At 42.7% G+C, this 26,805-nt stretch overlaps 1 protein-coding gene and 1 non-coding gene across 2 annotated transcripts; both read left to right on the top strand.

Annotated features, from left to right (window-relative positions):
* Window positions 1–244: 244 nt before the first annotated feature.
* Window positions 245–26,748, top strand: lgr4 (leucine-rich repeat containing G protein-coupled receptor 4). Its single transcript, XM_076155509.1, has 18 exons — window positions 245–980; window positions 9,996–10,067; window positions 13,975–14,046; window positions 15,029–15,100; window positions 17,446–17,661; window positions 19,121–19,192; window positions 20,136–20,204; window positions 20,542–20,613; window positions 20,812–20,883; window positions 21,111–21,179; window positions 21,258–21,329; window positions 21,415–21,480; window positions 21,589–21,660; window positions 21,774–21,845; window positions 21,938–22,063; window positions 22,353–22,450; window positions 22,856–22,909; window positions 23,049–26,748. The coding sequence occupies exons 1-18, from the start codon at window positions 796–798 to the stop codon at window positions 24,458–24,460; spliced, it is 2,943 nt and encodes a 980-aa protein (XP_076011624.1). The 5' UTR covers window positions 245–795; the 3' UTR covers window positions 24,461–26,748.
* On the top strand, window positions 6,418–6,490 carry trnar-ccu (transfer RNA arginine (anticodon CCU)). Its single transcript has one exon. It is a non-coding gene; the product is annotated as a tRNA-Arg (tRNA).
* Window positions 26,749–26,805: the final 57 nt, after the last annotated feature.

Below are 26,805 nucleotides of genomic sequence, written 5' to 3'. Positions count from 1 at the left end.
ATAAATAATAACAAATAAAATAAAATTAGGTTTCTTTTTACCTGAGTAACCTCCACAGTCTCTTCCTTAATTTCACTAAAGTAAAATGGTGATAGTATTTGGCTTATTGTTGCTCGTAGGTGTTTGCGGCTGGTTCAGGTCTGAGTGCAGCCGCAGCAACAGCAGCAGCAGCAGCAGCAGGCCGGGCCTAGCGCCGCAGGTTGGCCGGTAGGGTGCCTGCCTGCCCGCCTGCCTGCCTGCCTGCCCGCCCGCCCGCCCGACTACAAGCATGCTGCTGATGTCAGGAGGAGCAGAGGAGGAGAACGTGAGGAATGGCTGAAAGCTGACGGTGAGCCTCAGTTACAAAACAAGTCGGGACGGGAAACGAGTCTCCGGTGTGAGTGTTTGTTTGAGAGCCCCGCCGCCTCTGGCTCAGTCGCTACAGTTTGCGTGTTTTTAATGGGACAACGCAAACGCAAAAAACGCAAGGTAGGCTGCTGTTCCTGTCGCTGCTGCTGCTACTTGGTTTCCACGGACTAATACGACACACGGGTTGAGAAATGTCTCTCTCCGGGATAGATAATGATTTTTCGATGACGGTGTTCGGTTTTTGACAGAAGTGAAACGTCCCTTCGCGCATTTTTCGCCTGGAACGTGAAGGTTTTTGGACTATTCGGACGTTTTGTGTCGGTTTCGCGCTGGCAGGGCTTCTTCATCTCATGCCTCAACCGAGCGACCACATGAAAAGTCGACGTCCGGAGTAGATTTAAACCGCAAAGCCCCCGTTTAGCTTCCACCTGAACCGAATAAGGGACAATGCGTGTGCTTTTGCTTTGGATATGCTTCTGCTCGGTGCTTGGTCCTGCTCGCACCGGTCAAGGACAATCGACTCCGGCTGTTTGTTCGCCCTCATGCAGCTGCGATGAAGATGGGGGTGCAGACTGCTCCGGCAAGGGACTGACCACCGTCCCGACTAGCCTCAGTGCTTTCACCTACTACCTGTAAGTAGTAAACCTACATACTAAACTCACATTTACACGCAAACTCTACATAGGACCTGTGTGTATGTGTACACTGTTAACACCCCAAGTGAATGATGGATATCTTAAACATCACGGGTCAAACTTTACTTTAAGAGTCTCTGGGTTTGTGTTTATTGTTTTCAGCACATTTACAGCTTTTAAGTGAGTTATTAAAACCCTTAAACTACACTGTGCACCTGTACAATCCAGTGCAAAACTTATGAACTTAAGTAATGTGTAGTTTTTGTTGAAACTGTCATGTTGTGTGGTCAGGGGCCTAGTAATAACTGCAATATAGTGATTATTATAATATTTACATGTTCTTTTCCATATACATACACAAGGGTGCAGGGTTCTAGAAACAGTTGTTGCTTGGATTGCATGAGATTATACTTAATGAACTGGTAGATGGCCGTGTGTTTACATATATAGTGGGAAAGAATTCAAAGTGAAGCTAGTGGCATTGTCAACAAAAGGCTGACTGGTGCTTTGACAACTATTACTTCAAATAAGAGCACTGATTTGTCTGTAAGTAGAACAGACGGGCACAGCAGGTTAGAGTGGCATACTGTAGGTGAGGTTGATGATTGCCACACGAAGCAGGGAGAAGCAGAGTTAGTTTCACAATCACTGGGTTAATCATAAACCTGGCAACCACCTCAGGAACTAAACCAGATATTTATTGTGGCTTTGTGTGTTGTCTGTGCTCCCTCAGAAAGAAAACTTTAGTCCAAGTCTTTTTTTTATGGTGACTTGTGGTGTGTTTTCCCACTTTTTTAAAGAATGGTGAACCAAGTTGTTCTTAACTGCAGAACCAATACCGTGCCACTTGAAATCCCCATTGTTAAGAAAGTGTTAGGTAGAGTAAACAGAGGAAGTGGGTTCGTTTACCAGTCTGTCAAGACACATCACACCAATTCTACTGCTCGCACTATTAATTTACCTTTGGAAAATTACTTCAGTTTATAATGGGAGTGGTCTGACATCTCATTCACAACATGAAACATTGTTATCCACCAACTTATATCATAGCCCTGACTGACTCTCTCTCTCATTGGTGGCCTGCTTTAAGCCAAAATGGAAAACAATGTGTTGTTTTCAAGAGTGTGCAGTCTTTTTTGTCTTCCAGAGTGCTCTGTACATAGTTAACTAAATGCTCTGTGACAGCTTTTAAAAACACAGAGCTGTGTTACACATTCAGTTCAAACCCTTAAAGTATGTGAAAGGTTGTTTGTCTCTCTCTCTGTCTTTCTCTCATTTGTTCTCCTGGTCTCTTGAACTTTAGTTGTCCTCTCCCACTCCCTCCGTCTTTTGTATGTGGAGCACTGGGGCTCGGGATCATGATGGATTAGTGAGACATATTGCAGCTGCAAGAGCTCCTTCCCTCTCAGAGCTAATGCACCTACAATAATGTGATGATGTGTTAAGAAAAACATGTTTGCATGACGTTTGGAAGAAGTATTTGTTCATTATGGCATTGGAACTTAAGCCCTGTGAGTGAGTTTGTAGTTACCAGGCTTTAAGAATCAGTTTGATAGGATAGAGAGATTGGAAAAAATTTCTTAGTGCCTTCGTTTGGATGGAAAGGTACAGAAATAAGCATACATAGAAGCACATGTAATAGTCAGGTCAGTCAGATAACCATTTTAGCCAATATATTCCGACCAGTATTCATGTGTCACGGTCTGTACTCTTTACTTTGGAATGAATGTTCTAGCAAATATGTGATAGAACAGCACACATTTCACAATGAATCAGATAACTTCAGGGAAGACTTTTCCCAGACTACACAAAATGACGAAGAGAGGGAAAAATGGAGGCCCCTCAGTCAATCACAAAGCAAACCCTCCTTTTGAAGGTATGTCTTTACCTGCCAATGCACCACTGAACAGATTCTTTATGCTGGATCGAGTGTGTGTGCGTGTGTGTGTGTGTGTATACTCCTGTGGATCTGAGGTAGCAGGAGGGGATTTTTACAGCTTGGATCTCGGTGGTAATTTGTCCTTTCATAGTGTGAACAAGGTTGGGACTAACGGAAAAGGGAGGGGTGGCGTCAGGGGTCTTAAACTCCGCTGGCCAGGCTCGCTGGCTCACCATTGGTGCCCTCAATCCATTTTTGACTGAATGATACTTTTGTTCTTGGTCAGCAGAGGTGAAAGGAGCCAGTCAGTGGTTCCCGCTCCCAAACAGGATGACTTGTGGACGGGAGAATATTTATGCTCTCTCCCCCTGTATGACTCCCCAGACCCTTCCTCTACTTACACACCTATTCTCAGCCCTCTCACACACTTTACATTTTTCTAAATCTTGCTCACAAATTAAATATATAGTGTTGTTTTTAAGTGTTTGATTATTTTATAAGTGATTAATAAGTGAAGAGATTCATGTGGTAGTTTCCTAAGCAGTAGAAGAGTCTATCTTGCCGCTAAGGTTGTCAAAAGCAAACTCCATTTATGATCTTCAAGGTCAAACCCTGATGTCTACTGGGACTCCAGACACACACAAGTGGGGAGAGGGAAGAAGATGATTTAAGTACCTTGTGTATGGATGTGTGTATGTATTTTCTGTAACTTTTGGAGCAGCCAGTGTATTGAGAAAGAGTCAGCTGAGGTTCTGGCACAATGCCCTACTGGAGAAGGGTTTGATACTGGCATCGAGTTTGGTGCAGCTTGATCTACTTCAACAGCTTTATGTTCCAGGAGAGGCAACGGTGCCAAGTTCAAAGACATATTGTGTAAGCATACGCAGTGGAAAATTATGATTTATTGGCCATATATCACCTATATTTGTTTTATATGAGCAGGCTGGTGGTAATAGAACGATGGTTGACTCCAGTCCCCACCACTTATCCTTTTAATTGAGCTCCTCCTTGTCTACACACAACATTAAGTATCTGACATGCTCTGGTTGAAAGTAATGTCATTACATAGCAGAAAATTAAAGGGTCAGGTAATGATTGCAAAATGAGTTACAACAGGCAGAATCACCTCAAATAAAAGTAAACGAGAACACATGAAGCTGGAAAATCTCACAGTTACATCAGTGTAACAAATCACAACCAAATGTCAAGAATGACAAATGCTATTGGATTGAGATGCATCATGAATCCCAAAGATTGTCTTAATTCTATTTTCAAATCATTTCTGCTCTACTTATTGTTTGACAAACAGTGATAAACAGTTCTGTGTTTATGTCTATGTGGGATGATACTGACGGCACACTCTTATTTTTCATACTGACGATTTGCCGTGTTGGAAAATATGCTGACTTGCTCACACATGTAACCTTTACCTGCCAGTTGGCATTCTTCTGCCGTGTTAAGTGCATTCAAATTATTCTTACTTGACTCGGTGATATTTAGAATTATAGTGTAGGGAAAGTAGTCGTACACTACAAGCTAGTGTGGGAATAAACATTTCAGATGTGTCAAAAATGGTTTTGTAATGACATTGTTGCACACTGAATTAAAATCAGGTATTATCTTGAGGTTCTTCTTCCCAGCCGTTGAAAGAATGTAGGTGTAAACAAACCTGAAGGTATAATCATATGGTATGAGCCTTGTTGACTGACGCCTACTTCATGTGATGATTCAGTTTTTTTCTCATTATAACCCTGTGGCTTGAGCAACCTAGATTTTGATTTAAAGGTGAGCTTTGAAATATGGATTGCAGTTTGATAAATCAGGTACCTTTCTACTCATAACATAGCCTTGTATATATAAAGGTATATCCAAGGTTGGCTATATGTCATTTGCATGTTTCTGTCAGAAATCTGTTCCTGGAACAAGTCTGCCTTATTCCATCTCGCTGTGCAGCCGCAGTCTGTGGCTGCTGGTTCACCTGAAACAAACGCTGCTTCTGTTCACTGGGAATGAGAAATGACGAGAGAAGCTTTGGTTTTCTCCAAGATCGTAAAAAGTATTCGGCTGATTATTCACCACACATGCAAATAGACTCAAAATCTAGGTGTTATTTGTTCTCTGAGGGAAGAGATCATCTCCTCACTAAATGTACTCGTGTGTATGGGGATCACTCCTCTAGGTAGTGAATATGAGCGTTCTGTGCAAAAAGATGGTAAAAGCTTATTAATTTTTTAACCTAAACTATGATGTACACAAAGGTTACTACAGACTGAGTTCTACATATTTCACCATAATTAAGATACTTTATTTATTACTTATTAATAAGGCGATTTTATCAAGTAGTAGCAGTGTAGAACACAAGGAAGAATTAATTAGAGCAACCTCAACTTTTGGCAATAACATGATATCAGAATAGATTTGAAATATTACAAAATATAGTTGTCACATTCATTGTTCCATCAGTTCCAAGCTTCTTATTTCTTCCACTGAAAAGCATCCCTTCCTCGTGCTGATGTGACCTTTTGAGAAGAGATGGTGAAAGATGGATGAATGACTCTGCCTGGTTTCCTGCCATACAGCTTTGCGAAGTGCTGCGCTGACTGTTGTCCTTCCGGTGAATTCTCTCACTGGGACAAAGGAGCAGCAGTTACTCGTGTTCTTAGCCATCATGGAATAGTCTCGGCACTTACTATTTTCCTAATGATGAAAGCTGTTGTGCTCATGTGAACTCCCTGTAGCGTATAGCACAGAGCGCCCTCCTCCACACCAATGCTTCTTGTCTTTGCTTAATTTTGATGGATAGCTGGGTTTTATTGTAGAAAGTGTGTTTTTCTGAGAACTAGACACATTTTTGGTCGTGTCAGATATATCTTTAGATCTAGATATATAACGACTCGGACACAGTCCAAATGAACTAAAATAGAAATGGGTGAAGACCTTCTGAGTAATCATCTTTTTATTCTTAATATTCAGGAGTAAATGTCTATTTAATTTACCCTTTCAACTAAGTTTGAAGTCAAGTTGATCCTTTCAGGATAACCACAGTCCTTGTGTATAAGTTCTGTAGATTCAGAATTATAAACCTGTATCCAAGCACACATGTATTTGTTCTCTGTCAAGACATGTACACGGTTCCATAGAGGGGGGGGTAGGCATCTGAATTGCACTGCTTGTCCATAGGGGTACCTCAAGGTTCAGTGCTTGGACCCCTTCCCTTTTCAATAAACACTCAAACCGACAATCCTATGCTTCTCTTACCATTTCTGTTCTGACAACATGCAACTCTTCTTGTCTTTCTGGGCAGGATCTGTACAGCATCCGCAGGGACATCAGCATGCCTCACTAATATTTCAGCATAGATGAAGGACTGGCATTTTCAGCTCAATTTATCAAACACTGTGCCCCTTGTCATTCCAGCACATACCAATCAGCATCCAGCTTGACTCCTCTCAAGTCAATCCCACAAAGCCTGCCCGGAACTTGGGTGTTGTGGTTGATAATGAGGTAGCCTTCTAAGAACGCTTTAGAGATTCTCTGTATGAGGGATTGCTTGTAGCCCCAGTGGCCCAATGGATAAGGCACTGGCCTCCTAAGCCAGGGATTGTGGGTTCAAGTTCCATCTGGGGTGACTGTAACCCTTCACCCAGTGGGTGATGGTTAAAATCATCTTCTGCTGGTCCTCTACAAGTGATTTACTCACAGCCTTACCCCTTTGGATAAAAAAAATTGTTACCTTATCTTTAAAAATGTGTTAAAGACCCAACTATTTTGCGCCTCATACCTTAAAACCTAATGTCTACCTACTTAAAAAATAAAAAATAAAAAATCTCTAACTTCACCTGTTGCATTCAATACTACATTTGCGTCGCTTTGGATACAAGCGTCTACAAGGACCAAAACTCTGCTGAATAAGATCTCAAATTAAAATAAGTAATAATTAACAAAATAAAAGTTACATTCAAATGTCCTTGAAACTGATTTGGGAAGTATAGAATATGTACTACTTATACTTCACCATCTCAGTCATATTTCCATTCTCTAAAAGAAACGTCCTCTGTTTTCTCAGATTTTGTCAGATAAGGCGTTCTGCACCCCTCTGCCAAAATAAAGCCAAATGGCTCATGGGAATGAAATTCATTGATACCTGCTTGTAAAAGCGTTAAGGCTTTCTCTTTTTCAGCATTTATCACAGCTGCATTTTTAGTGTCCTCTTCAATCCATCTTCGCAGGGACAGGCCAGGACCTTGATGAGTAAAGCAGCTAGAAGCAGGGGGAGGGAGGAAGTGTGATAGAGTCATGAAGGCCTCCCTGCTCCCCGGCCCTGCATGCCGTTCCAACCAGTCAACAAACTCTGGAAGATTTAGTCAAATGTTTCAGACTATGGTCAGTGATGTATGCATCTAACTGCCAGCACTGACAGTTCTGCAGTAGTGGTTGCAGAACAGTAGCAGAGGAGTTGGCAGTGTAAAAGTAAAGATGAGAGTGATTGAATATTGATGGACATATTGTTGTATCGCCACAGTCAATATGGTAATTGGATAACCAGGTAAGTGGAGATGGGACGTAGGTTGCAGGGATGATGAGTTGTTCTGTCAGGGCCCCCTTTTTAATGCTTGTGTGTGTGTGTACGTGTCTGTGTGTGTACATGTGTGTGTGTTTAAGTGTTTGTGTAGTTGGGACTGCAGAGGAAGGGCAATATGATCCTTGTAGGATTCAGGGGCCCACACACAAGGTCCTGGAGAGATCTAGCAGTGAAATTCAAGATGGCCAGTTGAGAGAGTGAAAAGGGACTGACTGGTGGGTGGGGGTGTCGCTTCATTTGTGAATCCTGGATGTTTTCTCAGTCTTCTTATGTACCATCTTCCTATGCACGTACAGTGTATAGAGGCTTTCCTTTGAAGTGCAGCTGTGGATTCTTGATCAAGATCCTCACTTATCTCTGTAGACCCGAGACAGCATTTTTCTTGTAAGAGTAGCAGTCAGGACCTTGGACGACTTAGCATATTTTACTTTATTTACTAATTTCATGCTTTTGAGTTTGAATTGTGTTACATGAAACCTAAGAAGGTGGATTTTGATGATGTTGTTCTTCCTCTATCTTAACTTCAGGGTTTCTACGGTTATGAAAACGTTTGGAATTAGAATCTTTCTTCCAGACCTGGAATGTTTTGAAAAACTTAAAATATGCTTAAAGTTTCAGATTTTTATAATTAGTATAGACTTGACAAGTCAAGCTACAACCAGAGGAGGAAAACAGTCTACAGTCTAGTAACTCTACAGTTACTACAAATGTTACTGCATGGATCCAGGCTGCCAGCAAACACACACATGTCCAACAAAGTACCTTTCATTGAAGTTATGTTAGTACTTTTAAGTTATTCATTTTGGTAGTTCTTTGAAAATTCCAGGCTAACTCTTCCATAACAAGTTTAGTTTGCAATCTTCTAGTAATTGGAAGTATGTTTTTTCATTGCACTGTGGAAATATCAGAGATGGGACCAACTTGCTTTTAAAGTAACGTAATATAAATCTCATGTTTAGACACTCCCAAGTCAAATCCCAAGTAATGATGGGAAAATCTCACCTCAAAACTTTCAAAACCAGGCATAAAGCACTGTATCCAGTGTGATAGTATAAACTTTAGTGTACTGAGTTTACTCAAACCGTGGATGCTTTTTTAAATGAGTTTGTATTAAAGTCCAGATGTAATATGGAATGCAGTGGTGTCAAAGTCAAATCTGTTTTGGATTTTGTCAAGTATATAGTGAGAAACTTTGTGAGTCCAAGTCATGTGAATCGCATCCACTGAATTGGGAAATGTTTTGGAAAAGCCTGCATATAGGGTAGACCAATATTATATGTATGTATGTATATATATACTGTATACATACAGTCGTATTAGCTTTGTAGGGAAGAAATCAAGAACTGTGTGCATATTTTTCATGCTGCTACATGCCTATCTTCACTTGATGTTGGTTGAAAAATGAAGATCCCTGGGGCTAAAGAGAAGGGCTTTTTCCAGGCTTTTTTGTTGAGGTTCCTGTCATGCAGGCACAGTCAAATGATTGTGAATGCCGTAAGGGATGGGTGACACAAACACACTATTGTGTACACATTCAGCTGAGTTTAGTTTATCAAAACATCACAAAATTTAATATGTTGGCTTACGTGCTTGTTATGTGCTAAATTGTTAAATGAAGGCTTTATGCATGCTTGTGATTTGAAATGAGAAAATACTTTTTTTGGGAACAGTGCTCTGCTGTCATAGCTCATACTGTGAGTATATTGTCAGACGTGTCGTACTTAGGGCTGTAGAGACTAATGGATGCTCTGTGACATACACTGGTGAATCATGCATTTCCTCCGCATGGATTCACTTTGGTTTGAGACATCTGTGAGCGAAAGCATTTGAAATCTTTCATTAGAAACAAAATGGGCAGTTTTCAGTGTTGTTCCTTGTAACAGAAAGTTGTCTCACAGTTTGGGGCAGTAACGCTGAGCTCCACAAACAATAACTCATTTCCCATCATTAGCTAAGCGACTGAGCTCCGTGGGTGCAGGCATGTGTTTAGTCTCAAACAGTCATTCTGGTAACAGTCAGAAGTACAGACGCATTCAAACACAGCAGATTCCGATAAGATGGAGATGATTGTTGGGGTAGAAGACTCTCCATTGTGATGCTATAACAAAAGCACCCGCAGATTTATTCGCCTTCTTTGTTTCATCATGACTAATCGATTATCAAAAGAGTCGCATTCCGAGTCACGTTAATTCTGCAATAAGAGAAGAGAGTTACCCACGGACAAGAGGATTGTAGGGATTCTTTTCTGGCTCATCATCTCACTTTTAGGTGCCAAAATTGTCATTACACCAGCAATTACTGAGTCATCAAGATGTCATGTGAATGGAGCCTTCTTCTTCCTCTTCTATAGAAGTTACATCGAACCTTCTGTATTTCAAATGTCTTTGAATGAACAGGTATAAAATACATGCATGCATGTTTGATTGCAGGTCAAAGGACACCATGCATATATGCACCATGTCATACAGTTTATGCTTCAACTCCTATCCTGGGACAAAAGCCTGAGAGAACTGCTTCCCAATGTTAATGTTGATTCTTGATGTCTCCACAGTGACCTGAGCATGAACAACATCACCGAGCTTCCAGCAGATGTATTCAAGAACTTCCCGTACATGGAGGAACTGTGAGTACATGCCCCTTTTCTCGTCTTAATGTTGTATTTGCTCTGGACAGCGTTGACATTTAGGCTTGGCTTTTTGATGTGCACCTGGGTATTTGTAGCACTAAAAGCACAGATACAGAACCTTCATCAGCCGTGTTTTGCAAACAATGTACACACTGTACACAAAGCTCAATTAAAAAGGCTTGTGATGAGGCAGCGTGTTTTGAAATGACGACCATGTGCTATTCTGTGGTAGATTTTAAGAGATGATCAGGGTGGCAACAGCACATCTGCTCTGTGGGGTTATGTTGAGTGGCGTAAATCTAATCTTAGCAGCTGGTTGTTATTCCTTTACTCTTTAAATACTCCTCTGTCTGACTCAGCTCTGGGAGCCGGAGATAAAATCTGTCTACCTGCTATCAGGTAACACGCAGCTCTGAGAATGCAAAATGACCAGCCAGTGAACACACTCCAGTGGGTCGGACTCCGCTTGCCTTTGTGGGCATGTTGTTTCAGCCCCTGTGCATCTTTCAGCCGGCTGAGTCTTCACCCTCTTCTTCTCCAAACACAACTCCAATCTGCTTTGTCGAAATGCAATTTACTTTTCGTCGCATTGTGTACAGGAATGCAAGGCAGGAAGGAAGAAGGCAAAACAATGGTTTCCACGGCAACAAAGCGAAAAACCCACCCAGTCTGAGAGCTTTCTTTCTTTCTGTCTTTCGTTCTTTCTGAACCCCTGACTGAACATACTGTATATGACTTCAGTCATACTGAACAGTGAGACCTGTGCTCCATGTTATGCTTTGTCCTAGATCATTTTAATGGAGGGCCTGTCATTGAGGCACTCACTTTGAAGGCATTATTTAACTTGACATATAGCCTCACCCAATATGTTGGTTTAACCTTCCTGAGTTGGTGATCTTCACTGGATGACGTTGTTGCTCGAGGGCTTCAGCCATGCCAGTGAACCGCAGCACAGCCTCTGAGGGCAAATAGAGGGAGAGTGAGTTGACGAAGAGATCAGCGGGAGAAAAGAAAGTGAGCCGTTCTCATATAGGACAGGAAAGGAGACAAGGGAGGAACATTCCCTCCCGCATAGTCACACAACTCTCCTTCAGGCTCTTCCTTTCTTGCTATAGGCACAACAAGTCTTAGCAGACATGATGAAAGATATTCTCTGACTCCTTTCCAGTTTGTTTATGTTCTTGCAAGTAACTTTTTGACAAATGCACGCTTCATCATAGTGCTCATAGATCTTTTCCCATAGTCCACACTGTTGCAGTTTCTTGGCAGAATAATTTCCCTTCTTTTAACTTTGTAAAACTTTATTTAGCATTTCAAACACTTCACTGTGTAAAGGCATTGTTTTATTTCCCCCTGCATTTTTACCGCCTACAATGAAAAAATGAAATGATGTCATAGGCTTATCATATACCAACGGCTGAATAAATAACTGGTTATTGTACATGTGGGTGCATGTTGCGGTGGTCGGGGTTGCTTGTTCAGATTTTGCTGTATGAGTAGAAAATTAAAGTGTATTGTCAGTGTAATGTTGGACTCGAGGTTGTGTACATCTCTCTGTAGCTTGTGTTCTGCTGCCAGGGTGCACGGATCATCGCACACCTCTTGTTGGAAAGCGTAGACTTGCTTTTGAAAAAGGTAGACCTGTGGGAGTGGTGTTACACAAGGAAAGGATTTAGGCTTTCCTCAGCAAGACTTAGCACATTCTTCTGTCTTCATCGAAGCCTGGGGGGACATGGACTAGATTGGTGAAAGATGCAAATGGGGAGAGGTGCTCCATATTGTGAAACCTGAAGGATATCTTAGCAGTTTGATGTCAGACTTGGTTTGCGTATGGTGCTTAGCAGCTTCAGGCTCCTGACAGATCGGAGTTTTCAAGCTGAATTAAATTTGCCACATTGGTCAACAAGAATGTCTCCACAACCAGGGACAAGATTGAATGCGTAGATCTGTCCATCCATCCATGCATCCTTTTTTCCACTGCTTGGCCCAGATATCTCTCTCCATGGCCATGTTCTCCAGCCGTTCCTGGGGGTCCCAAGACTGCCACGTTTCCCTAAACGTGGGTCCTGGCACCCTGCAGAGGAAACTCATTTCACCTCATTTGAAACTCCTCTTATTCTTGAATTCAGGAGCCAGAAGCAGCGTGTGACTCCACACCTGGAGAGGACAATCTACCATTTCCCAGCTGAGAACCATGATTTCCAGATTTGGAGGTGCATATCACCGTGTTTGTTCACAGGTTGAGACGTGGTCAAATTCATGCCTGTCATTGCGATTTGTAGCCTTGGTTTTCAAAACGCACATGACAAATTGTGAGTCAGTGGATGCACATGAATGGTTGCATTCACTGGATGATTTGGTGGTTAAGTGGAATTCAGCTTTGGGGGCATTCATTGGGTTTGTCTCCAAGTAGAAGTGACAGCCTTTTCATAAAGCTGCTGCCATGTCATGCCTCTGGTCAACCACGATAAATAAAACTCTGTAAGAGCTGACATTTTCAGTCATGTTCGGATTCCGAAGTAGTTGGTGATGAATTTGAAATACTTGACTCCCCACATAGTCTGGGTCACTGAGACCCTTCTGATCTGAAGGCTGCTGCAGCCACAGCTACCTTAGCCTTACATGTGGCAGCTTGGGCCTGTAATTCATAAAACACAGTGCCAGATTGAGGCCAAAAATAGTATCGCGCATACATGTCCTCTTATTCATATACATCCATGAAGGCCTCTTGTATCTTTTGTGTTCAAAGAAGCATTATTAGGTTACTTCCTCAACTGTCACCGCAATGCAATGTCAATTCTGTATTGATTATTGAAAACCATATTTGCTCAAATGACTGTTGGCAGCATAATGCATTGGACTTTAAGCACACCATCATCACCACATGGTATTTATTATATTTAACTCTCAGTGCAATCGTTAACCAACATTATTCAAATTCTGCTTCACAGAATGTTTTAGTTTTTCAATCAAAAATCAATCATCATTATATTGATTTTCTAAAGTAAAATGACAGAAGTGTTGCTCTGTATTTGTATCCTCAACAAAGCTTCAGCTGGCTGTGAAACATTTTAATGTGCCCCTGGGCCCTCATGGTTAAAACCATTTCTTCTGATCTCTTTTGCTACAAAAAGCATTGTAATGGACACACTGTGATATTGTGAAATTCATGACGCATTTCAACAAAAACACACTCTGAGGTCTTCATAAAGGGCACGTCGGCTTCTAACACACTCAGCCTTGGTTCTCAGGCTCCCACCCAACAGTTCTTGTTGCAGGGAATTCAGCCTGGCCTGACTCAAGTTACAGAGTGATAAATCTGTTGCTAATCTCTTCGCCTAGATAGTGCAGTGGAGCAATGTGTCCCAGTCAGCCTGTCCCGTGCTTATTTACACCCCTACTTCCTATACACTTCCTGTTCCCAACAGGAAAGGGAGGTGTACTTTCATGCTGCAGTTTTATATTGGTAGACTGAGACCGGTGCTGGATTACAAAATATTTTTAAGAGGGGAAATGTGGTTTTATTCCTCTGACGCTATCTTCCCTCCTCCATCTGGCTCAGATAGGTGATTCTATTTTTCTTGATGATCTGAAGGACCCTGAATAGTGATGGTTGGGGGGCTTAGCAAAGGGTGTAAGTCATATCCAGAACCAGTTCTAATCTCTTGCGGGTGACAGACGAAGTGACAACAGGCCGTGGCACGGACACATGTCTTTGACACCCCAGCCGCCATGTTTTACTTGATAGCTGGAACTTAATCTACCGAGGCGCTGGACGTGATGAAGTTCTCATCACTTTGCACTGCTTAAATTCTATATAAATTATACCATGTACCTGTTGTTATTGTGTTGTGTGTTTGAATCTAAAGTCTTGAATCTAAAGTCGACTCTTTCTCCCACTCAGACGGCTCGCAGGGAATGACCTGTCATTCATCCACCCTGAAGCCCTGTCTGGACTGCATCAACTCAAAGTCCTGTAAGCATACACCTCCTGCCCCTGCCGCCACCATTGTCAACACACGCACGCACACACACACACACACACACACACACACACACACACACACTCAGGGCTGTGACAGTGTGAAGTTTTCCACACACTGGGGAGAGCGTAACTAAATATTGCAGTTTGTGGTAACATTGTGGTCCTGCCAGTTGATGCCACCCTAAATATAGTCTTAGAATTTACACCCATTTGGAACAGGCTTTTCCATCTATGTTGCAGAGCCTGCATCCAAGAGTGTAAAACATTAGTTGTGGATTATTGACACGGGTCATCATAACCTTTTGCTTCCAAGAACTCAAGTCAGATTGAAAAGAGCACACAAAGTCCAGTTGATCTCGAGGGGAGGTCTGGGAAAGGCAGGCCTGATCATATTATACTGTATATTCTATTCAGATGAAAGCTAGAAGCACAAACAATTACACGTGTTCTTTACAATTAGATTATCGACATAATGGATGAATACTAAATCCAAGTAAACGACCTAGATTATGGGAGGTTAAATGGCTTTAACCAGCCTGCAGGCATGTAAACCTTATACTCAGAGTAACAAGTGAGCCAACTACTCATGTATTTCCTTATTCTTCATACTGCACTTACAACACACCACAGCTGTTTGAATCCTAATTGACTGCCTTAACTTAATTTTGCCTTAATTGCAGTATAAACAGAAATCTGAATATAGTGAACATGTAAAGATACTACATGTACACTATACTATACTATATTTCCTTTAAGTTAAATGATCTGCCTGTGGTGTAAAATTAATTTCAAACTCCTTTTTATAAAATTAATCAACCAGTGTCAGGGATTAGAGTGTTTAGCGTATCCAGATCTGGGAGGCAGACCAGACACACCAAGGGTTTGGACCAGAATGAATTCATTTGATTGTTTTGTGACGTTATGAAGCAAGTGTATTTGTTGTAAATTGATTTAAATCCCATTGTGCCTTCAGGATGCTTCAGAACAATCAGCTGAAGACGGTGCCCAGTGCAGCCCTGAAGAACCTGCATTCTCTCCAGTCCCTGTAAGAAACCCTCAACACACACACACACACACACACACACACACACACACACACACACACACACAGACTCAATTGTCTCCACAAAGAGCCCTTAGATTTCAAGTCGACCTCTCTGTTCTGTTTATAATTTTTGATGCCAGTGTTAATATCATAGACATAAAACTGAAGTCATTGGTAAACATCATCACTGGTCAGATGTTTGGTTGGATTAATGTAATGTGATTCAGGTGTAAACAGGCAGGTGAAGACCAACAGGCCACAGGAGTTATAAAGCTCAACTATGGCCTTCAGAATTCCTTTTCTCAATTGCTTAGACGATGTGTAAATAATGAGCATGGTTTGCGGTGCTGCACATGTACATGGTAAACAGATAGAGTCATCTCTGCTTATGTGAAAGCAGTGACTCACTTTAACAGTGAATTTAATGAGGAAGACCTCCTTTACACAGGTATTCTCTCAGACATTCTTGGACAGAAGGATGACATGTACAGCAGCGTAACTTCAACGTCTTTGGGCCAACATGTTAAAAACATGCCGCACAGTCACACACTTACACACACCTCATGCATGAAATGAAATGAAGCAAGAGTGTTAATGCAACAGTAGAATTTAGCTGTCGGTCAAAATCCACTATTTCAATTGAACACTGAAGATTGTAGAAGTAGAAACTTTAGAATTAGGTTTTTAAATTTATTCACATGTAACAAAAACTAGGTCCCAGTAGAAACAGTGCAGCGCATTGTGCAGTGGTTTAAAACCTTCAGTCGAGCTCCACGCCGCCTCCACCACAGTCCATGCTGGAGTCATGAGATATAGAATGTATATAGAACGTATATTGCATTTACCTGCAGCATATAAAGATGCTCTTACCTCACAGGCTTCCCAGCTAACGTTATTTTCGGATTAATGTCAACTTAATGTCAAAGGACATAGTATCAGTGTTTGCCTGTGGTGTTCATTTATCAAACGTTTCCTTTGAGGAGGAATGTTTTTAATTCCAGATGTCATGAAGCGGATCTGCATGTAATCTTCAAGGCCGTAGGACATTAAAGCATATCCACTATGTTCAGGCCTCATCTGAGCGCTTGATGTAATTTATAGGTGCTTCCAGTCACCCTGTGTGTTTCACTCAAGCACGTGTGTTTGCTTGTGTGTACTAAAGCCCTGTGGAAATGTAGGCGCTGGTGTGATTCCTGCACTTGCTCTTCACTGTCAACCCTCTCTCAGTTTCCTGCTCCATCTTCCTCTGTCTTTGGTATTGTTTCTGTGACTACTGCATGTCAGTCTCATCGGGACCTAACATGTACATGACTCTGTTTTTGCCCCCCCCGCCCCACCAGCCTCTTTGCCTTTGACAGGGACTAATGGAGGAATAGATCCAGCTGGAAAAACCTGCTGGAAATCCAGCTTTCAACTATTATCACCCCTCCGTATCCCTCCCCTTGTCCCTTGCTTCCCCTCTCTGTTTTTTCCTGCTCTCTTCTTACTTTTTAACAGATGTCTTTTCTCTGTGAGGGGTTTAAGGTCTGTAGCTGGAGTAATATGCTTTGGCAGAGCCGGGACTTCGTTTGTATAAAGCCTTAGAGAGCTAAATGTCAATCAAGGCTGTTTTTCTTCTAGCGCAGACACTTGAGGAATTTTGAGGGAGAGCGAGACAGTCAGGGCGGGAGGACAGCTGAAAGAAACACTATCTAAAAACCAAGCTAATAACACTAGACATCAACAAGTGTGCTAAAATGGATTTTTTACGGATTATTCCTTTTGTTTTACCAGCTTAACAGCGTTGTGAGATAAGATTTCATTACCTACGTCATACCGTTCAGATTTTGGTGTGGCCATTGTGAAATAGTCAATCCTGAAAGCACTGAAATGCCTTTTTAGCACAATAAAGTAAGGTACAGTATACAGGCTGAAGCTAATTGTGTTGAGAAGTGAGGGCATAGGAATTATTAAGGCATTAAACCAAAGAAAATGGCATCATCAGACTGGAATCTTCATAAAATCAACATTAGTGTACTGGAATTTCCTCCCCTCCTCTGGCAGCACAGTGGTAAGTGTCCCACTCAGTCCCTGTGCTCGCCCCGGTCCTTTCTGTGTGGAGTTTTCATGTTATCCCCATCCTAGTGGTCATATTATCATACGGACCCCGATGCAAAAAAAGATGAGACAGTGTGCAGTGTTCTGGGTTGTACATAAAGCTCCATCCTGCATTAGGCGCTAGAGGAATCCTTTGGTTTAGGCAACATCCTGCAGCATGACCCCAACCAAGAAGAGTCAAAAGATATATTGAATCTGTTTAAACGTCACATTAATTTGATTCCTTCTTCTCCTTCTTTGCTCTGCAGCCGCCTGGATGCGAACCACATCACTACAGTTCCGGGGGACAGTTTTGAAGGCCTTCAGCAGCTACGCCACCTGTGGTTGGACGATAACAACCTCACAGAGGTCCCCGTTGGCTCTCTGAGACACCAGGCTAACCTGCAGGCTCTCACATTAGCCCTGAATCGCATCTCCTACATACCAGACAATGCCTTTGCAAACCTCACCAGTCTAGTTGTGCTGTAAGTTGGTGTTGAATTACTGTTCTATAACTATTACCAAAATGTCAATTAATGAAACATTTATCTGAGATGTTTCTGGTGCATTGTAATGTGCAGCACTCATAACCAGATCAGGCATGATGTTGCCAGGTACACATTACATCATTTCTCTGTAAAACTCTTCTGGTAATAAAGTCATAACCTTAAAATCCCCCCAACTTTGCAAGCTAGCAGGTAGAGAATTCTTTGCAAATCTGCACAGTCTAACTAATGAGACGTGTCAGAGTGATTAAACAGGCGAGCCAGGAGAACTTTGTGTGCCGTCCTTCATAGACCCGAACACGAAAGAACTCAACAGGAACAACCTGCTGGTATACTTTTCAAAACCTTAATTAAGCACACACACACACACACACACACACACACACACACCGGCTGAGGACAGGGTTTGTTTATGAAAATGACCTGGGGGAACAGTGGAAGGAGGAGTGAAAGTCGCATGTTAAATAGATCAGGATGTTTCTCAAGATGAAAGTAAACATGTTAAACACACACATACACACACACACACACACACACACAAGCTGATAGACTTGTAAATGTAGTTAATATTCTCGTTTCCTTTGTGTGATCACACTTGCGCTTCATTTTTAGTTTTTCGTTTATATAGTGTTTTCAGTTTCTCCTTTTTGTTTTTTTTAAATTTATATCCAGGTTTCATCAAAAAACACCTAAAACGTCTCTCAGTCCTCATCAAGTCAATGCCGCTCTGTCGGTTACAAACTAATACGATTAAGAGTTGGCATCATTCTGCCAATACAAATCAAAGTAGCTGTGTGCTCCTCCAGCACTGTGAGTTCTGTGCTCAGAACCTCAGCAAATACCATCACAAACACACACACGTTGTCATTAGTTTGTCATTCACCAACTGAAATATTCCAGGATGAGTGTGAGCAGTAATGGAAGATGTAAATTATCTTGTCGTTTTACGCTTGAAGGAATTGTAAATATTTGCTGCATTGTGAATCAATGGGATCATTTTAAGATTAAATTTTTGCTGGCTGCTGTTAGTCATTCACACACACACACACACACACACACACAAACACACACAGTTTTACAGAGGGACACACGCGCGCACATTAAGAGTTATTGCTGCAGAGTTTGCATAAACACATCAGAATAAACAGGAAGCAAAGATGTTGGATGTATTAGGCAGAGGAAGCCCTACTGCAAATACACACACGGGCTCATACTGAACACCTGATTCACATATCACTTTACAGTCTGTCATTAGTGTCAGGGAGGAGTGCTCTGTTTTATGATGGCTGTAAAAGTCGACTGCTGAAGGAGGGCTCACCCATGATGAATGTGGAGGATTGTTTTATGTCTGTCATATACTGTATGTAAATGCGTGGTGTAAAATAGAACTTCCTAGTATGAAGCCTGTGTTTAAGTGGAAGTGTGTTTATTTTCCCAGGCACCTCCATAATAACAGAATCAGGGAGATCGGAGCCAACTGTTTTTCGGGACTAGTGAACCTGGAGACTCTGTAAGTGCACAGTGAAACAGTACATGGTGTGTGTGTGTGCGTGTGCGTGTGTGTGTGTGTGTGTGTGTGTGTGTGTGTGAACAGCTCCCCACCCACCTCTGCCGCAGTCCTCCAGACATCATTGTGTGCACTTCCTCCTTTAATTGCTGTAGGATAAATAGAGCAAAGTCCATGATGCTTATCAATTTTGCCCTCCCACTGTTCACTTCCTCCTCCCGCTATTGCCACAGAGCCATGAAACATGATTTAGTGGCAGCCTGGAATAATGATACAGCCACTGTACTACACCAGAGCCTGTTTTACTGTGGAAATACAAAAAGAAGGAAACAATGAGATGCTGATCAAAATTGTCACCCTTTCATTAGTAACAGAGTATCTGCCAAAACAGATGCAACCGAGCCACACTGTGAGATCGGCCTTTAGTAAAAGTAAAGCCGAGACAATTTGAAGATGTGTGACAGCTCAATAGCTCAGCATTTAGAGAATACACGACTGGCTGCAGTGAAGAAGAAGTCCTCTAGTACCAGTCTATGACAGAGTAGTATTAGTCTGTGACCGGTAGATCTGGACAGGACCTGGACAGGACCTGGACAGGACCTGGACAGGACCTGGACAGCCTCTCTTCACTCCCAGTATGAACAGATTAAAACAAGCTTTGACTTGCACAGTAGAGCCTGTATAGTGAAGCTGCTACATTATTACAAGCATGTCAGTGTAAACATCACATCAACACTGTGATAGTCGCTGTGTATCAAGGTCAAACATGAGTTGAGTGTATTAACAGGGTTGTGTTTAACAGGTGAGGTTATTAAATGTCAGGCCTCTTTAATTTTCTATTTTGTAACTCTTAAAATGTCAAACTGTATCATTATGCAGTGAAGTCGATGGATTATTTGGGTCAAATTGTAAGAAACACTGACTTCCTGTCTCTTTCTCACCCCAGAGATCTTAACTTCAACAACCTCATGGTCTTCCCTGAAGGGATAGAGGCTCTGCCCAAACTCAAGGAGCTGTGAGTAGCGGCCCGTTTCTCTTCCCTGTGTTGTGATCCTGTGTGTCAGATGCCAGGCAGTTAACATTTGCATAAATACTTTGCACGTGATCATCAAATTTGAATCCTGGAGTCTCTCACAGTAACATTAATATCTATAAAACAAGTGACCACATGAAGAGATTTACAGTTGGAACTATCTGTCACTATCAAGTTAACTGTAAAGATGAAAAGATAGGATCAAAGCTGCTATGAGTCTTTTGATTTATATCATAACATATCCTGGTTATTGCAGGAAAGGCTGTATATGGAGCTGTATCTTGTGGTAACGCTCTCTCTGACCTTCTTCCTCCTGTAGTGGCTTTCACAGCAATGACATCGCCTCCATACCTGAGGGCGCCTTCCGTAATAACCCTCTGCTGAGAACCATGTAAGGTCAAAGTCCAAATCTGTTCCTCTAAGATACAGCACACAAACAATCACAACCTACACACACACACACACACTGACCATAGCACTTAAGCTTTTAGGCTGATACAGGATTTGAGACTTCAGAGGATAAACGTCCAGAAGATGGTGCCATTCTCGCATAACAAATGATCTTGTTTTGCTTTGTCTCCCTCTCCAGCCATCTTTATGACAACCCTCTGTCCTTTGTGGGCGCTTCCGCCTTCCAGAATCTGTCCGACCTGCACTCCCTGTAAGTCCCTCTGCCAGATTTCACCCCCGTATATTCATTGTCAGCACGTGCCGTTGGAGTGAAAAGGTCACTGTCAAACACTTTTAAAGGAAATCAGCTGTGACCTTTGAATGTTTAAGACCTGGATCTACTGGAGTACTGCCTTTGTGACAAGCAGCAACACATGTCGAGGATCATGCCGACTTAAATATGCCTTCAGTTGTCCCGTTTGTCACCGTGTGTTGCAGGATGTTGCGTGGGGCCGGCATGATGCAGGACTTCCCTGTCCTTAAGTGGACCAACGACCTGGAGAGCCTGTGAGTGAACTTTGATTTGACTTTCGCTCAAAACTTTGTGAGTGTCGGCAGTCGACTGACGAGGTTTTTCATTTCCAGGACTCTGTCGGGAACCAAGATATCGTCCGTCCCAACCGATCTGTGCGAGGATCTGAAGTTGCTTCGGACTCTGTAAGCTAAATGTCCTCACCTTTGAACATTTATAGTATTTATGAGCGTATTCATCTTTACAACATCCACCTCATTCCTCCACCAGAGATCTGTCCTACAATGACATCCAGGAGCTTCCATCTTTCCAGGGCTGCATCAAACTGCAGGAGATGTGAGTTTTACACATGTGGACTTTGTATGAGTAAGACGGACCTGCAATCTTCACACACTGGTCTTTATTTACCCATTTATAATCTATTACATTGTTTGTGTTCAACAGAAGCTTGCAGCACAACAATATTCAGCAAATCGACAGGGACACCTTCCAAGGTCTCACTGCTCTGCGCCTGCTGTAAGTGTTAGACACACACACACACACACACACACACACACACACACACACACGCGCACACACTGTTTTTTATGGCTGGATTGTGAGTGGGTGACATTGTGGTTTTTACACAGGGACCTGAGTCGTAATGATATCAGAGTAATCCACAAAGATGTTTTCCTCACACTTTCTGCACTCACCAACCTGTGAGTATCTGCTATGACACTAAGCTTTACCTTCATCGTAATATATTGTGTCCTGCACACACACTAACATCATTTTGTTTCATCCTTTGCAGAGATCTCAGTATGAACTCTCTGACTGTGATTCCAACATCTGGCCTCACTGCCGTCAGTCAACTGAAACTCTCAGGGAACCCGCAGATGAAAAATGTGCTGAGTGCAAAAAGTTTACCCAAACTCAGGTATGAAAGAACTTCTATGTTCAGCTGAGGAGTCAGCATTTACAGCTGAAGGTTGCTGAAGTAGGAATTGTTATACGCGTCATGCGAAGAACTTAATGAATGAGGTTCAGTGTGTTAGAATCAACTGTGATCCCAGTTTTTGTGTGAGGATTTGCTGCCTTTTCCTTAATTTAGTATCTTATCTTTTCAACAGTCAGAAGCTGTTTTGAAGATGGTAACTTGTGATCAGTGTTTGTTACTGTATGAAAAATACTGAATGCCTAAAGCGTTATTTGTGTTGTTGTTGTAGGTCCATCTCTGTCCCGTATGCTTACCAGTGTTGTGCGTTTGCGGGCTGTGACACTGTGACGGCGTTGCCAGAAGACAATGACGTGAAAAAATCTACAGGTGGGAAAACTCGACTCAAGCTTTGTCCATGGATTCAGTTTCTGAGCCTGGACTCTGTAGGAAGCTCTCTAGCTTTATCAAAGAATCATCTGTGTAGTTATTTACACAATTATCTGTTTAATTCTACATCATTATTTATTCTAGTGTCATATTGATGAATTTAACACGAGTGGAACCAAACCTTAACACTATAAACTATATGTTTACATTACTGCACAACTCCAAGAGTGCCACCAATTGCTGTACATTTATTTTCAAACAATCTATATTCATTGAGTATGACATCACTGATCCTTACTGCTGAACGAGGAGCAGCTGAGAATGATGAATGATTTTAGGATTTGTTTCTGTTTTGATCTGTGTGACTTCTTCTTTGCTTTACTTACATATCTCTTTTCATTAAAGGCGGGGAGGAAGTGGAAAGAATCTCCATGATAATGCATTGCTCTCCTTCACCAGGTCAGCATTCAGCAGACACATACATTGTGTTATTCATAGTTTTGTTTACTTTTACAAATCAGTGTTCAAGATCTGCAATGAAGTAAACCAAAATCATGATCATCATTATTGAACTCCCCCTCTCTGTCTCCTTCCCCAGGAGCCTTTAAGCCTTGTGAGCATCTCCTGGGCAACTGGATGATTCGTCTGACGGTGTGGTTCATCTGCCTGGTGTCTCTGGTCTTTAACAGCCTGGTGCTCGTGGCAACCTTCTCCTCCACTCACCGAGCCCCAGGCCACAGCCACTCCCCGGCTCCGGCCCTCCCTACGGCCCGGCTGCTGATGGGGCTGCTGGCCCTGGCCAACCTCCTCACGGGCCTGTATGTGGGGGTTCTGACTGTGCTCGACATCGCCACCTGGGGCTCCTTCGCTGAGTTTGGTGTCTGGTGGGAAATGGGCCCTGGCTGCCAGATCACAGGAGCTCTGGCAGTCTTTTCTTCAGAGTGGGCTGTTTTGTTACTCTCCCTGGCAGCTGTGGAGCGGAGTGTTGCAGTGCAGGCCATTCTGGGGAAGGTACTGTCACCCAGACGCAGCGCCGGCAGCCATCAGGGATGCTGGAGAGGCGGTCGGCGCTTCAGCCTCGCCGCAGGTCTGCTGGGGCTGCTGGCTGCTGCCGGAGCCTGCCTGCCTCTGCTGAGCTCCGGCGACCAGTCTGCCTCTCCTCTCTGCCTGCCCTTTGCTGGTGGAGAGAGTCCAGCTCTGAGTATCACAGTGGTTCTGGTGCTGCTCAACGCGCTGGCCTACTTGTTCACTGCAGCTGTCTACACTCGGCTGTACTGCCACCTGGGCAGAGTGGAGCTGGCAGACCCGGAGCAGACCGGTGCCCTGCGACATGTAGCTTGGCTGATCTTCACTAACTGCATATTCTTCTGCCCGGTGGCGGCGTTCTCCTTTGCCCCATTCCTGACTGGCTCTGGCTCCACTGCTGGAGGCCCAGAGATTGCAAAGTCTGTCACCCTCATTTTCTTCCCCCTGCCTGCGTGCCTGAATCCAGTGCTGTATGTGTTCTTCAGCCCAGCCTTCAGGGAGGACTGGCTGAGACTGCGTGGTCGTGGAGGTGTGAGCAGGGAGGTGAAGGCCATCGCAGAAAATCACGGAGATGATGGCAGCGTAGGGTCTGAGGTCCTGGACGGAGGCTCGGCCTCACACCTGGGCTTTGACTGCGGGGTGTACACACAGCTCTGTGGAGAGACAGTTGTATGTGAGCAGTGTGAGGCGGCACTGCATGCACGGACCTGCTCTTCCCCCTCCTCTTCATCAGTCTGTAGACACTTGGTGAAGTCTCACAGCTGTCCCACACTGCTGGCAGGAGCTGCAGTGTGCCAGCGAGGGGAGGGGTTTTGGGCCGACAGCGGCACACCCTCTGCTCAGTCAGAGTACGCTGATGAGGGGGACTCGTTTGTCTCAGATAGCTCAGACCAGGTACAGGCCTGCGGCAGAGCCTGCTTCTGTCAGAGCAGAGGCCTTCCTCTCGTACACTACTCATACAACATACCTCGGGTCAAGGACTAACAACCCTTCAGAGCTCCACCTGTATGCACAAGTCTCTCTCTTATGTGAATTTAATGACATTGTCATAACAAATAGCAAATTGTGCCAATGATCCTGCTAAGAGACGATTCAGGAAGCACTTATGTTTGTAATGAAAGCGTAAACAGAGATGCAGCCAATCACCTGCCATGCTTACTGGACTTAAAGAAGTCTGTAAGTGTGTGTAAGTCTCCGGTGGTCAAACCCAAGCTGACGTGAGCGCGTCACGATTCAGCCTCGTCAGCAAACGGAGGAAAAGCTCGCCACCAGTGCCTCTCTGTCTCTTGCTTTGGAGTGGATATCACCATATTGCACACATTGGATTACCTGTCACTTATCTTGTTCAAGCAAGAACTCTGATATCTCTGTTTTAAATGTTCTTATAAGCTTTTATTTGTCTTTTTGTTTTTGTTCAGGCTTCTCCGCAGCAAATGTTGATTTTTAACACTTTATTTTATTTTTTTTACATAAATGTAGCAAAGTTCAATAGTCACAGCCTAGAATCTTCTGTGTGAATGTACAATAACCTTCAGGTGGTCCTCATCCAGCAGAGTGTGTAAGGTCACAAAGTCAGCAATAACTCAACCTGCCCACGGCCATATTCCCAATATCTGCTCCGTTAGAACATAAGGGCATAAATCTGTGCCCTCCTGTAATGAACACGTGTTTGTTTTTAAAGTGAATTAAGGAATGTGATGAAAGTAGCAGATATCACTGTTTTAACAACGACGCTGGCTGGTTTTAAGATGTCGTTGTTATTTATTGTTTGGAACAGCAGGAATTTCTAATCGCAGCTGATTTCAGGTGTGTGAAAGGTGGCCTTTAAATAATGAATATCCAGTCGAGACCCAAACACTCACCAGCAGAACAGAGCGGGAAAAGGTGAACGCTAAAAAAAAGCTTAATCCTTCAAAACAAAAGACCTAAAGATGTGTAAGCTCATACTCGTCACCGTTCTTGTTGTTTTAAACACGAGCCTTATTTTCCTATATTTTTGACGTCGTTCTGATTACTTTGGATCCAGTTCACGACAGAGTTGGGCTCAAAGTTGTCAACTGCTCCATAGTGTGATCTGGAACCACTGCTTTTGATTGGTCAGCAGGGATTTCTTCATGATTCTCTGCAACACATTCTATAGGAGCCTCGAGCCAGCAGCTAACCAGGACGAGTGTGTGGATGGTAGGTATGACTGTTGTTCAGCTTTTTAAGGACAGAAGTGTGTTCTTGCATACAGTGGATGTTTCATACAAAGAGTATCTCTAAATTTACAGCAAATCAGTGGTTCCAGTGTAAAAAAAGGTAAGAAAATAAGGCCGAGTTTGGAGATAAAAAAGAATGAATGTGACAGTTGTGTCACTTGTGTTCATGTAGGTGCGTCCAGTTTGATTGCGTCGGCCGTGACTCGGTGTTAATTGATGTCAGCGGAGACGTCTGGTCTTTTCACTGTGAGAAGTGACCTGAATGACACGCTGTGCTCTGGGCTCATGTTTGGTGTGCTGAAGCATGACTGTACACATTAAGGTGGATACACCCTCTGAGCGTGTGTCCACAAGTGCACGTCATGTGAGTGCTCAGGAATTTAGGCAATGTGGGGGAACTTTTTCCTTCTGTCAACAAGACATTCTTGTGTCCATTTAGTGTCTTCTTTGGGTTGATTTCCTACTTTCATGTACACAAAGTTTTGACTGGGTGTGTGATTTCTGGCACCAACGAAAATGTTCACTGATTCTATGAACATCTGATGTCCCATTTGGTGAAAATGTAAAGAAAAAAAAACAATCTGTCTGTAGCTTTAGTTGTCGTTTTTTGTATTTGTGTGTAAATTATTTTAAAAGAAAATCCAATAATCAAGAATGGGATGCTGAATAAGGAAGCTACCTCCACACACACACATGTAGGGGCGACCAGCAGTAAAACACAATCTGTTTTCCTTCATTACTCTGTTTGCATTCTTGGCTTTTAACACTAGTGGTTGTACATCATCATCTTAGTTATGTGCAGATAGTGGGAGTAATCTATGTACTGTATACTGTGATTTTTATTTTTTATTTTTAAACCAAACTATAAACTATAAAATTATTTTTGTTTTTATCTTTTGTAGATAACTTAGAACTTACAGAATATTAAAGTATCTCACTTCATGTCAGTTCAAATTCAATCTTTTATTTGTAGGATTCCATGTCCCCGTCTTCCTGGAGTTGTTTTACTCTGTTAAAGTAGGAAAAGAATTCTATAAATTGTGAATAAAATAAAATTGGAAGAAGTATTTACCTTTGTGTTACGATTATAAAAGCACAGTGAGAACTTGGAATCACAATGTTAACATA

This window comes from Genypterus blacodes, unplaced genomic scaffold (assembly GCF_046128005.1).
Source record: "Genypterus blacodes isolate CSIRO-AG114 ecotype Tasmania unplaced genomic scaffold, CSIRO-AGI_Gbla_v1 ptg000067l_1, whole genome shotgun sequence".
NCBI lineage: Eukaryota > Metazoa > Chordata > Actinopteri > Ophidiiformes > Ophidiidae > Genypterus > Genypterus blacodes.
The sequence above is the reverse complement of the archived record's forward strand: the minus strand, read 5'-3'. Positions and strand labels throughout refer to the sequence as shown.